The following is a 13,597-nucleotide window of genomic DNA, read 5'->3' as shown; positions in this document are numbered from 1 at the left end:
TGAGAGGGAAGAGTACTGAAAGGGCCGGAAGGTGCATAAGTAGACAACATGACAGCTAAAATCTTCAAGGAAAATTGGTCCCTAGCTAGCTAGCTCCTTCAATGGCAACCATGGAGTTCATGTGTGGACTACAGTAATTCACTCCAGCTAAGGCTAAGATTAATTCCATGCGTACCGTAGTAAATAAGTGTGAATTGGAACAAAGCTGAGAAACCAACAAGATTCAAACCAGAAAATGCAGCTGGCTAGAGAATTCCCGCAATGACCAAGAATGTTAAGCTACAAAAGATGTTTGTTTTTCCTTTTATTTTTTTTTATTTTTTTAATGCCGTTAGAATGGGGGCAGGGCTCAGTCAACTTGATTCACAGAATTCTTCGAAATCCCTACATATGGTAAAAGATTTCAATACTAGGATCTCAAGTTGATGAATTTCAAAGGAGCTAGCCATATCTATGCAGATATGCTTATCTAGGAGTTGAAAAACAATTATGTTTGCTTCACTTGGGCTAGGGTAGGGTATTTTGGGCCTAGGCTGCCCAGAGGGTTTGGGCTTTAGGGTTAGTGTAGTCCAACTAGCCTGCACACTTCAACTTTGTCTTCATTTTTCTTTTTTGTAAGGATAAATTAAACTTTGTTTTACATCCTGATAATGAAAGTTTCATACCCTTTTTTCTATTTTTTCTTTAATAAATATAAATGGAGGGACGGGCGGTAGGTTCCCAGATGTGAGAGGGCGCTTGTTGCCCCAAATCGGCCGTTGTAGAGGAGTTAATATTGCCTAATCTTCTATTTAATTAAATAATAATAATAATAATAAAAAAGGCATTGGCAAGGCAACTTTTCAAGAAAAATTATCTCTTTGAAGGAAAAGTTTCAAGTTTCTAAGCTCTCTGAATAGCTAAGGTGAATTGACAGTGTTTTGGTACAAAAATCTCGGAATCAAATTTGCCAACCATCACCAAAATGGTGGTCATGGCACCACCCAGTAATAGGTAGCCACGTTTTCTAAAACACAACTCTAATTAACTCTTTAAGTTTACAATAGTTAATAATATATTAGTTCATTATTTTCCTAATAAAACACAGTAGCCTCATCTTTCTCTTGAGAAATTCTTAAGTGCAACAGCCGCACCACCTACCATATGCGCACCCAATCACTCTTTGACTACTTTTTTTTTTTTTCACACCTGCCTTCTTCTTCTTCTTCCTCCTTTCTCCGGTCGGAAACCGATCCCCTCCGATTTTCTTTCCCTCTGCCCAGCCGCCACCTCTGCAACCCCCACCGCCTCCGCCTCCGCCTCCACCGTAAAGGAAGAAGAAGCTTCGTTGATTCGCCGAAGGAAGGAAGAAGAAGCTTCGCCGGGGAAGAGGAAGGAAGAGGACGCCTCCGCCAACCCGTGTAAGCTTCGCCGGAGGAAGAAAGAAAAAGCGCCAGAGCAGAGGAATGAAGAGGAAGAGGAAGAGGAAGAACGCAGGTTGGAGGGGGGGGTGTTTGGAAAAAAAAAAAAAACCACGTGTCGTTGTGTGACTAGTGGGTTATACGTTAACTGCACCTAAGACTCTCTCCTTTCTCTTTCACCCATTCAAGTTTCTAACCATGACAGACCCAGCAACGCGTATTATTTTGGACTAGCACATCCCAAAACCACTAACCAACATTTTTGGATCTTAAAAAAGTCTCAAACGCAAACCTTAATCCACTCACTATTTTCCTCTTCCTTAATGACCCTAACCATAATCAGGTTCTACATTTTTGCACGAGCAAAGGCAATTTGTGCTTGATTAGAAATTGAACAGTAGTTGGTTTTGGGACTTTGGCCCAGAATCAAAGATGATGGTAATGGGGTGGCTGTGAAACTGTTGATTTGTGCTGTGATTGATTATCGCAAGCTTATTGTGTGCTCCATTAGCCTCTAGTTCGGGTTCTTGATCTTGTGGATGATGGGTTCGAAAGTCTACAACTTACAAATTCGAGTATGAAATTGGGTTTGCTAATAGGGTCATCGGCCGGCGAAAATATGCATAGTGAAGCTGAGGGGTTTATTAATGGGGTCATTGACCGGCGACGATATGCATTCTTTGCGCCAATTTTCTCAGCCTTTACAGCCGCTACGATGGCTTCACCGCTGTGGCCGCTTCCAGATGTCCGCCAACTACTATCAAGAAAGTTCAAGAACACGTACACAAGAAAGTAGCTTAGAGAAGAAGCCCTGGATCTGACTCCAATTAGGTCAGCCGGACAAGTTGGGGATTTGGGGATGGGGTTGCGCGGTGGTGAACCGGTGATGTTGTAGTGGGTGGGGGAGAAAGAACCGCAAAAATTGGTGATTTGTTTTCTCAAGTATTAAATATTAAGCAATGAGTTATTTACGTAACCATAGTTAATAGTTATCAATGTGCATTACACGTGGCTACCTATTACTGGGTGGTGCCATGACCACCATCAAGGTTGGCAAATTTGATTCCAAAAATCTCCATATGCTATGTATCAATAAAATTATTTCTAAGAGCTCGCTTGGTGAAAAGTATTGTGGACATTTACAAAGTACAAATTACACGAAGGTATGAAAGGTTAGCTGAACTGCTAATAAAAAAGTTTCATCTACAAATTCTCACAGCTTGTTCAGTGAAAAGTATTTGCATGATGTAATTCTAGATTAATTAATAGCTTAAAAGTTCAAATCCTAACAATGAATGAGCAACTAGTGGTCATTAGCAAAAATATCCAAAATATCCTCGAAATTTTTGTTTTTTATAATTACCGATATTAATTTTCATATATTTCTGATATTTTATATTTAGTCTGTTTTTGGTCAAATATACAACTTTTAGATAAAATTTAGTAAAATTTTCATCGATATTCAATATTATCTTGATATATCCATCGAGATTTCTTTTTTTCGAACCACCGAAATTTCCATAATCGTCAATATTTTACTCCTTGGTCATTAGTGGATATTTCTTTTCTTCTGTATTTTTTTTTTTTTTTTAAGTAAAAGTTTCATCTACAAATTCGCACAGCTTGTTCGGGTAAGAGCATTTACATGATGTAATTCGTAGATTAATCAATAGCTTAAGTTCAAATCCTAACAATGAATGATCAGCTGGGGGATATTTCTTTTATTTTCTTTTCTTTTTGTTCTAAGAAAAAGGGTGGTGGACTTTCCTGTCGAAGAAAGGCCATTGATTTTTCTGGGCTAAAATCTATATATATTTGATATCTTGCACTCTTGCAGTGTTGCAATGGAATATTATGTCAGAGCGCGTAGACGATGCTTATTACTCCCAACTCCAAAGCAAAGCAAAGCTGTAACTGCACTGCCCTCATGCAGTGCCTCCTGGCCAGACATCAGTGGCATGGCCCTGATAATATAGAGCACCTCTGCACCTGCACTCCCCCCCCCCCCCCCACCTCATCAGTCATATCAAAGTGTGCAAACCCAAACCCTTTTCTCAGAATTCCACTGTTCCCAGCTACTTGCAATCTTGCATACATCAGGCCATCAGCTTAGGGCACAGCCTCACAGGTTTGATTTTTGAAGTGATGATTGGATCGAACTCGATCTTAAGTGCATAAAGAAAATCGAAGAATAAAACCTCAAATTCATGCCAAAACTTGCTCAAGTCCATCAACCACCTGTATATCCAAAATTCCCAAGTGTTTCCAAACACCGAAGAGGAAATTTTCTGAGAATATTAATATCTTAGTAATTATAGATAATAAAAAAACAAAAACAAAAACCTTTTTTTCATTCACCAAATTAACAAGTATTTGGTCCTCTAGATTCTTGACGGAGAAATAACTAGAACATTAAAACCTGCTATAACTTCTTCATCAACCCTACTTCCATGCATCTCTGTCAGATATATCTCCCCGAAAGAGAGAGACTTTATATTGGGGTGTTTATATAGGTGAGTCAAACAAAGTTGGTCTGCTTAGTCCATCTTCCCGACATTGCAATTACAGGTCTTCTCAGATTAGATGGCCAATTTAAAGAAGAAAACGGCAGCAACCAACCGTCCCTTATCTAAAACGTAGCGTGTGCAATGAGACTGGGAGAATTGAAGTCGGAATATTGTATTTGGATTCTTAGAGGTAAGACAAACATAATGAACAGCTATCGAGTTCACTGAAAATCACATTTAGCATATCCCTGCAAGTTTGGTTATTGATCTGTGTATAACATTGGTTGGTTGAATTTTGTTTGAAATAATATGAAGTGTCGAATTTGATCTTACAATGTAATGAAGTACTGTTGTTCTCTAACATCACATAGTCTAGGTCCTCTTGAGTCCCACGTCTTTGTTTGAGACCAATCCTTAAAATTGTCATCCGCTTGAGACATGCTTTGAGTCCGGTCCTATATATTTTCAGACTTGAGATAGGAAATGTTGTGGATGAGGAAAATAGTCGATGTCTCATTACTTCTACACTTACTATTAGATTTATATTTACCAACATGTCACGGTTCATCGGCAATTCAATCAAATCCAAAAAAATATGACAATTTAGATTCTAAACAAATCTTAATTACGGAAAATTAGTTCAAAAAATTGATCTCGATTTTACTAAAAAAAAATCATTTTTCTTCTATTTTTCTTAAATAACGATTGAGGATGTGATTAAAGAGAGTTGCACGCCTCTAAGGGTAAGTAAACCGAGCAACTAATATGTTGATCCGACCATCCATGTGCCACTACCGGTACCATGCATATATACTAGTGTCGTCAACAAAATTGAAACCGGAAAAAAAATATATATATCCTCATGTTTTCCACTTAGGGGTGAGGACCTGAGGTTGAAGAAATATGTTCTTTTATTATTAAAGCTTAATTTGATCGAATCAAAAATGAACATCATAGGAAGGATTTGAGGATCTCTAGTCTTTATTCTATATTCGTAACTCCAATTACCGCAATTTGTATGTTGATAGTGCAAGTGTGTACCTTGGTACATAAAATATGTTCTAAATTGTAATTGTATACAATGTATGTGTCATTATCTTCTACGAATGAACATAAACAAGAGTAACTTGAAGTTTTTACGTTAAATTAGAGAAGTATTATTGAACATATAAACAAAGGTACCTTCGTACATAAAATATGTTCTAACTCTTTAAGGGAAATTATATGATACATACCCGTATGTGATACCTACATTTACAAATGTGACAACATATTTGTAGTTAAAGTGGTAACGTTGAGTCTTATTGTTTGTAATCTTGTTCTAATAATTGTAATTACAAAATGTACAACCATTTTACAACTTTTTGAATAAATTGTTCTCATAGTTGTAATTTTGTTTAACTTCATGTAAATAGTGTAAATAAATTTGGTAAATTTGTTCTCAATGTTGTAATTTGATTCATACCATTGTAATTTTTGTTCAAGTACATGTAAAATAAAAGTAGGATATACATCTCAATACCATAGCTTGTCTCAAATTCTAATTGTATACAATGTATGTGTCATCATCTTCTATCAATGAACATAAACAAGAGTAACTTGAAGTCTTTACGTTAAATTGGAGAAGTATTATTGGATCGGCTCAAATCCATCGATAGGACATGGATGATGATAAAATCATAGAATTGAACCATTACAACCACATCCTATGAAGCAGGTGAAATGTGGATCAAAATCCGAGACATTGAATTGTCAACTTAAATGAATCATAGTTCGTGTTTCTACAAATCGTAGCAAAAACCCATCAAGAAGCCAATGATGTCATGTACCCTTGGTCCCTTGTACAGATCGAGTCATGGTTGTATTGTCCAGGAAAGAATGGTGCGCAGGTGACTGAACCGAGTCTGCCAAGATACGCTTAACAAGGATCTTATGAACTAATATGGAAAGAGGTGTGTTCAAAGAGAGAAGTAATTGAGGAAGTATAGGATTCATCAATGGAAGCCTGACTTGGTTGATCAACCCCCATAAACGAGAAGTCCGCATGTGTTTTGGGGCAGAGAGAAATTGCAGGTCATCAACAGCCTTCACTCAGAAGGGAAGGTTTCTGATTCTTGTCTTCATTGTATAGACAAATTTATTTTGCAGTATACTCAGATTGTCTGCCTTACTAATAACTTGTTTATTGTTAATTTGACCAACACAAGAATCCATTAGGGGTTCGATGAAACTGTTACGTTGCTTATAGAGGTACTTTTTTATTTTCGCTATGAACTCTGACAGAAAGGGACGAACAAGATTTTATAGAAACAATTAGAATTTCACTTTCTTTCTCTTTTATCAATTGGAGTTCAGTGATAGAAGAAAATGAAGATACTGGTAAAGAGGGTGTCAAAGTGTGGTTTCACAAAGATACTGTTCATTCTAAGCTCTGTGAGAGCTAACTTAGTCTTCAGATGGATCTACAAGTCGTGAAATTGTATTATCAATCTCATTCTGAGTTCGTTATGTGCATTAGTAATGAAGTTATAAAAGCCATTCATTTGGTTTGGGATAGAGGCTGGAAGCATATTTGGTTGGAGGTTGATTGACTTGATTCATCACGTAGCATATTTGGTGAGGTCTGTTCGATCGTGTCCCTCGTCTGGTGTCTTGGCTTCTATGTGTTGCATGAGGTAACTATTTACATCATGGTTTTTCGGGACGTGGTTTGTGTTTCCTAGCCCTATGTGTCTTTCTTGAATGTTATTAGACGTACACCAATTGAGATCTTAGGGGTTAATTAGTACAAGTCCGAAAATTATACAGCGCACCCAGGTGCGCCGCGCACCTGTCCATCTTCGCCGTCCATTTGACGCGGACTTGGCAGAACCTTTTGACTTTTTCAAAATGAACGACGGAGATGACGGATGCGCGGCGCACCCGGGATGCGCTGAATAGGCTCTTGTACAAGACATAACTCTCTCACTTATGGACCTCTGTTACAAGTTGTACCTATTTCTTCTGTATTAATGAAGTGGAGAGTAACATGCAATTTACTGAAGATAAAAACAAAAACCTGGAAAGCAAAACGAGCTTGGCTAGGGCTAGCCCTTATGTCTCCCACTGAGTTCATGACATGTACAAAAGAGATTTGCTCTCCCCGCTATAAATATTTGCAGTACATTACAGACAAGGCACTCTTCTCCAGGCCTCCATCATCCGGGTGGACAAAGCAAAACCAGAGGTCCATAAAATTAAACAAAATAAATTGGAAAAATAAAAAGAAATATTCATGGTTTTATTATCTAAAATTCTAATTCTATATCTTCATCTTTGTTTTGTGTACATATTTTCTTTTGTGACTCGATTTATGTCGTCTGTAGATTGAGAGACAGGAGCGGCAGCAGCTATCCGGGATGACCCGTGGGACATGCTTAGGTCCCCTGCACTGCAGCACTGCACACGTGGGCCCAGACAGAGGTCATCAGTGGGCCCACCCTCATGTGAGGCATGGCAGAGCAAGCACCAGAGTTGCAGTGATAATAAGAGCACAGGGGTGAGTGCGAAACTCAGAACCAGAAGAAGAAGAGAAAGAGCAAGAAAGATGGCAGCAGCAGCAAGTGTCATCGGTTTCAGTCCAACTAGTTATTAGTTTCACCACCCATGCATAAAACAAACAAACCAATGCCCTCTTCTTCTTCTTCTTCTTCTTAAATCCCAGAGCTGTTCTTTCTTTGTTTTCCCATTGTGGGTTCAAAAATGATGAGTGGGGGAAGTCCAAGTAGTGCAAGGAATTTCAGGTACCCTTTCACAGCAACACAATGGCAAGAGCTAGAGCATCAAGCTCTCATCTTCAAGTACATGGTCTCTGGAGTCCCCGTCCCAACTGATCTTGTCTATTCCTTTAAAAGAAGACTGGATTCCTCAATGTCTTCCAGACTCTTCCCTCATCACCCTTGTATGTTTTTGGTTTAAGTTTGTCTCTTGTTCTTCAACTTGCTAATGAAAAAAAATGCTTATACTGATTAGACTTTTTGGTGGGGTTTTTTTAATTAATTGAATTGAAACAGTTGGGTGGGGTTGCTATGATATGGGGTTTGGCAGAAAGATAGACCCAGAGCCAGGAAGGTGCAGAAGAACAGATGGTAAAAAATGGAGGTGTTCAAAGGAAGCATACCCAGATTCTAAGTACTGTGAGAGGCATATGCACAGAGGCAGAAACCGTTCAAGAAAGCCTGTGGAAGCTTCTTCTAGTTCTTCTACTACAAACACTACTCCTAATAGTGATACTATTCCCACACCTCCAGACTACAACCCTGCTTCAATCCACAAAAACCTCTCCAAAACCTCCCCTTCAATGTTCTCCTCATCTTTCAGCAATGAAACACCTCAAACCCAACACCAAAGTTCATCTCTTTATCCATTCCTTTCTAGGCCACAGGGTTCTAATACCAACCCTCAACTCTTTCTCAACTCTGGATCTTATGTTAATGAAGCTGATCACAGAGATTACAGGTTTGTTATTTGTATTAATCGAATCAAATCTCCTGATTTGCCTTCTTGTGTTTTTTGCCATAAAGATTTGTTCTTTTTTTCTCTGCAAATAGGTATCTTCAAGGAACAAAGGAAGGTGTGGATCATGAGCTAGCCTTCTTTCCTGCAGAGTCTTCTGAAAATGCAAGAAGCTTTATGAGCTCCTACAAAGGGTACTCATCCCAGTCTCAGTTCCAAAGCCTCACAGAACATTATCCACAGCAACAATCCCAGGATGAGCAGCATTGCTATGTTTTGGGCACTGATTTCAAATCAAGCAGACCAATGAAAATAGAGAATAAAGAAGCTGATCAGACCCAAAAGTCCCTCCACCATTTCTTTGGAGACTGGCCTCCAAAGTCCACAGACACCTGGCTGGATCTTGCACCCAATTCCAGACTTCATCGTGGTAATTGGTTTAGTTTTCTGTCAAAATTCTCTTTAGTTTCCTCTTATCTTTAATTTGAAACATGAAATCTTAATTCATGGTGCAGATGGTTGAACAAGTCTTCTTGTGACTCTCCCAGTTATGATCAAGGCCAAAAGAGTACTGGGGTGGTGGGTCATTTGCGTTTGTTAGATGGATTGGTTGGCTAGGGGGAGATTTTCTTTTGCTAAAGCTTATGGTGAATGAATAATGTAGGGTCTACTATTGAAGGATTTTCTGTTTTTTGCTTTATCTTGATATTTATTTGAGTCTTCTACTCCCTCTAAGAAAACATGTCCGATATTTGTAGACTTGCTTGTTTGACTGGAAGCATTTTGAAAATGCTAGGGGGCCTCCAGGCTCCAAGTTCTGTAATGGAGGACCCAAGTTCTCATAGAAAAAAAGTTCTGTAATGGAGGACCCAAGATGAGGAACATCAAACATGTCATCTGTAATGAATTGGATAATTTACAACCCAATTTACTTTTTCTGTTTTCTCAAAAGTTTATTACTGTGAGGATTCGAAGTTTACAGGATTGTTAGACTAATTTGAATTATTTGATCATGTGAGCTAGTCAGACCCTAAACAAGCTTTTGTTCTCGATCAATTAACTGGGTTCGGCTGCTATACACATTTGTATGACATACATCAAGTCGTGACATGTCCGATCATTTAACAATTCAAAATTTAAGACGATCAGACGACTCACGACTTGATGTATGTTATACACATGTATAGTAGAAAAGTCTGATTTAACTTGCTCTGCAACCACAAATATTGTGCTTGTTAAGCATCTCACAGATTGGGGATTGGGACCCTGTTCCTTCCTCAAGAATCAAGACTTTAATAAATACAAAAAGTTCCAAGCAATAAAATTGAAAATTATTTTTCTTTCTTGATAGAAAAGAAAGGTCAGACTGTGTCACATAAGGGACATAACTAATGTTCAGAATATCACCAAAATGTACCAAGAAAACTCTTGGAAACTCTTATCAAATCATTTTTAATTTGTCAAATGGGATACACAATGCTAGTCAACTTCCAACCAAGGAATCGGAGATTCTTCAGGCCACCGAGCGAAACCTCACCAACGGTTTTGTTAACGACGCGTGAATGCACGCGCTAACAGAATCTGGTCAAACAAATAAAACACGAGGCTAAGTTACCATCACTTAGCATCTGTAATTTTCTACCATCACGGCTGGATTAGATATGCAGCGCCCAAGCCGTCGCCGGAGAAATTGACGCCGAACCTCCGAAGCTTCTCGGCGTCGAATCACTTCACAGTCGATGACCGGATCGGTGGCTGTGGGTGGTGGGGACGAGACGACTCCTTGTAGAAATTGCTCGAAGACCCACTCGGGATCCCTCCGATTCCAGACAACGAGGACACCTAGAAGAACGGGGGGTCAAGCGGGGTTTAGAGGGTTAGTGAATTCGATCGATCTCTCCTTCATCTGATCGGCTGAGGAGCTCTGAAGAGGATTAGTACTATGGCTTATTACTCATCCAAAAAAGATTCGTATTTTACTTTTATTTGAAGGCCACTTGTTTACATGTTGTCATGGTGGAGAGGCCACCTACTAATCTTGCCGGCACATGGCGTGCACTCAATTGCGCACATATTTTTCAGCTAACAGTTTTATTTATTTATTTATTTTTATTCAATTTACTTATAATTTAGTTTTTGTTTATTCACCTCTGAAAACAAGAAAATACATATAAATGTTTTGTTTTTGTGAGACTGAATACATATAAATGTTAGAGATAGTGTCCATTATGGCATTATCCCTAAATGTTATAATAGAAGAGTTTTGTTAATAAGAATTATGGAAATGTTTATAAAAATAAATCTAAACAAAATAGTTCAAGTTCTAAAACAATTTTATGAAAATTTTTGCACTGCTATAAGGACTAGCTCCTTCAGTCCTACAAACTCTCACATGTATTTGATGTAGTAGCCCAGATAAAAATTTAGGGAAATTTACATCCTTATGATAGGGTTCCCTATAACGAAGCATAAGCGTATAAAAAGTTGACCGCATTGATCAGGGTCCAAATATTATCGAAAATATTTGAATTTTCTACTATAATTATATTTCACTATACCGATCACATCCTACGGCCGATTTTTCAAACTTTTATCCCAATATATAGTTGGTTTATAAAAATATACAATTGCATAACCCACTAAACAAGTTACACTACATTAATAGGCACGTTGTGGTTCTTATGACTGAATTTACGAATTGAAAATTCAATCGTCTGATGTGATAAGTATACTTAAATATGGATATAGAAAAAAATTCATTCATTTTCGATAACGTTTGTGTCTCGATCAAGGCGGCCAACCATAAATTTACATCACTTATTACACGAAAACGCTCATACATATCTCCTTGTGACCTATTTTGATCAATTCTTCAACCTACAAACTCTCACATATATGTTATGTAGTAGCCCATATAAAAATTTAGGGAAATTTACCTCCCGACAATAGGGTTCCCCATAACGAAGCATAAGCGTATAAAGAGTTAACCGCCTTGATCATGGTCCAAATATTATCGAAAATATTTAAATTTTCTATTATAGTTGTATTTCACTATACCGATCATATCTTATGGCCGATTTTTCAAAATTTTATCCATATATATAGTTAGTTTATAAAGATGTACACTTGCATATAACTCCCTAAACAAGTTACACTACATTAGTAGGCACGTTGTGATTCCTATGACTGAATTCACGAATTGAAAATTCGACCGTCTGATGTGATAAGTATACTTAAATATAGATATGGAAAAAAATTCATCTATTTTCGATAACGTTTGGGTCCCGATCGAGGCGGTCAACCATAAATTTACGTCACTTATTACACGAAAACACTCATACATATCCAAATGTGACTTATTTTGATCGATTCTTCAACCTACAAACTCTCACATATATGTGATCTAGTAGCCCATATAAAAATTTAGGGAAATTTACCTCCCGACGATAGGGTTCCCCATAACGAAGTATAAGTGTAGAAAGAGTTGATCGCCTTAATTGGGGTCCAAATATTATCAAAAATATTTGAATTTTCTACTATAGTTGTATTTCACTGTACCGATCACATCCTACGGCCGATTTTTCAAACTTTTATCCTCTATATATAGCTGCTTTAAATATGTAGACTTGCATATAATACACTAAACAAGTTATACCACATTAGTAGATATGTTGTGGTTGCAATGACTAAAATTCAGAAAATGAAAATTCGATCATCTGACGTGTTAAGCACACTTAAATATGTTTATGGAAAAAAATTCATATATTCTCGATAACGTTTGAGTTTCAATCGACACAGTCAACCTTTAATCAACGTCATTTATTACACGAAAACATTCTTATTTACCGCTTTGTGACTTATTTTGATTGATTCTTCCGCCCATACACTCTCACGTAGATTATACAAATTTTTATTTTTCTAAATTATACAAAATTTCCAAAATCTTATTCCATAAATTTATAAAGTTATTATAAAACAACAATCTCCTTTCAATAATAATAAATAAAAAAAACAATCTCCTCTTATCCCCATAATTGCTTTAGAAAAACAACAAATTAAACATGCATTAAAAACTTTGTCCAAAAAAAAAAACATGCATTAAATACAATAAACAACAATCCCATTGATCCTATTATCCTATTATCCTATCGAGAAACCAATCCCATTATCCCAATGCCAAAGGCCGAGTACCATCATCTAGGAATTTCATGTTCTGCAGAAAACGCAGCACCGTGGAAGCGGGAGTGGCCACCAATCCTCAGTCCAACCACCTCTAAGGACTCCGATCTTCACAACTTAAACTTCTCCACTCTCCCACTCATCCTCTCTCTTCGATTCGATCCACCAATAGTCTGGGCCACGATTAGTTGTTGCCGAATTGAGGATTGGCCGTTGTTGTCAACGCCCTCGTGAAGAAGAACGCGGATCTGGGGGTGGAATTTCGACGAGATTCGGGTTAGTAGGTGAAGAACATGGCGGTGGTGAAGAATAAGATGAAGAAGAAGAGGGGCAGATGTTCTTCTTCATTAGTCGATAGAGTTTTACCTCTCCCTTTTACAAGTTTTATCCCTCTTAAAGTTACAGTTTTTCTCTTTTCAAAGCAAACGTTAACTGAAGAAATCAGGGTTAGTCAATGGCAATTGTTGACTCAAATATATGGCTATCGTGATGCCACGTCACTTGGTGAATTTTCACCCAGTGAATGGAAGAATTTTCGCCAAGGAATTTACATTGGTACTCAGTTTGCAGCTATTGCAAGGTAATTAACTAATTACCAACTAGATAGCTGCAGTTTTCTCATCCTATAGTAACATGAAATTAGCCAACTACATGCATAGGTTTGCAGGCATTTAGCAGTAGCATTACTCAGAATTGATCATCCTCATTGTCTAGGACATAAACTACGACAGAGTACATGACTGACATGTCCCATGAAAAGAGCGTAGCATTTTCTCCGACAATAAAAGCATAAAGCATACCGAAATATAGAACTCACATCAATGGTAAAAGTTCATGTAAAACTTCAATTCCAGACAGCAATCTGTAAAACTGGGTACAAATTTGCTAAGTCCTTACCTCATGGTGTGATCAAAGCTCCATTTCTTTCTTCCAAGTCCAAAGAAGCAGAATGCATGACAGGAAAAATCAACTGGGTAACATATAGCTCTGTTCTACTTTTATAAGAAAACACATTTA

General features: G+C 37.7%; 1 protein-coding gene across 1 annotated transcript; it reads left to right on the top strand.

Annotated features, from left to right (window-relative positions):
• Window positions 1–7,570: 7,570 nt before the first annotated feature.
• LOC101297752 (growth-regulating factor 5-like) lies at window positions 7,571–9,357 on the top strand. Its single transcript, XM_004303639.1, has 4 exons — window positions 7,571–7,847; window positions 7,960–8,404; window positions 8,497–8,831; window positions 8,917–9,357. The coding sequence occupies exons 1-4, from the start codon at window positions 7,649–7,651 to the stop codon at window positions 8,922–8,924; spliced, it is 987 nt and encodes a 328-aa protein (XP_004303687.1). The 5' UTR covers window positions 7,571–7,648; the 3' UTR covers window positions 8,925–9,357.
• The last annotated feature ends 4,240 nt before the right edge of the window (window positions 9,358–13,597 follow it).

Source organism: Fragaria vesca, linkage group LG6 (genome assembly GCF_000184155.1).
Source record: "Fragaria vesca subsp. vesca linkage group LG6, FraVesHawaii_1.0, whole genome shotgun sequence".
Lineage (NCBI taxonomy): Eukaryota > Viridiplantae > Streptophyta > Magnoliopsida > Rosales > Rosaceae > Fragaria > Fragaria vesca.
This window is presented reverse-complemented; position numbering and strand designations above follow the sequence as displayed.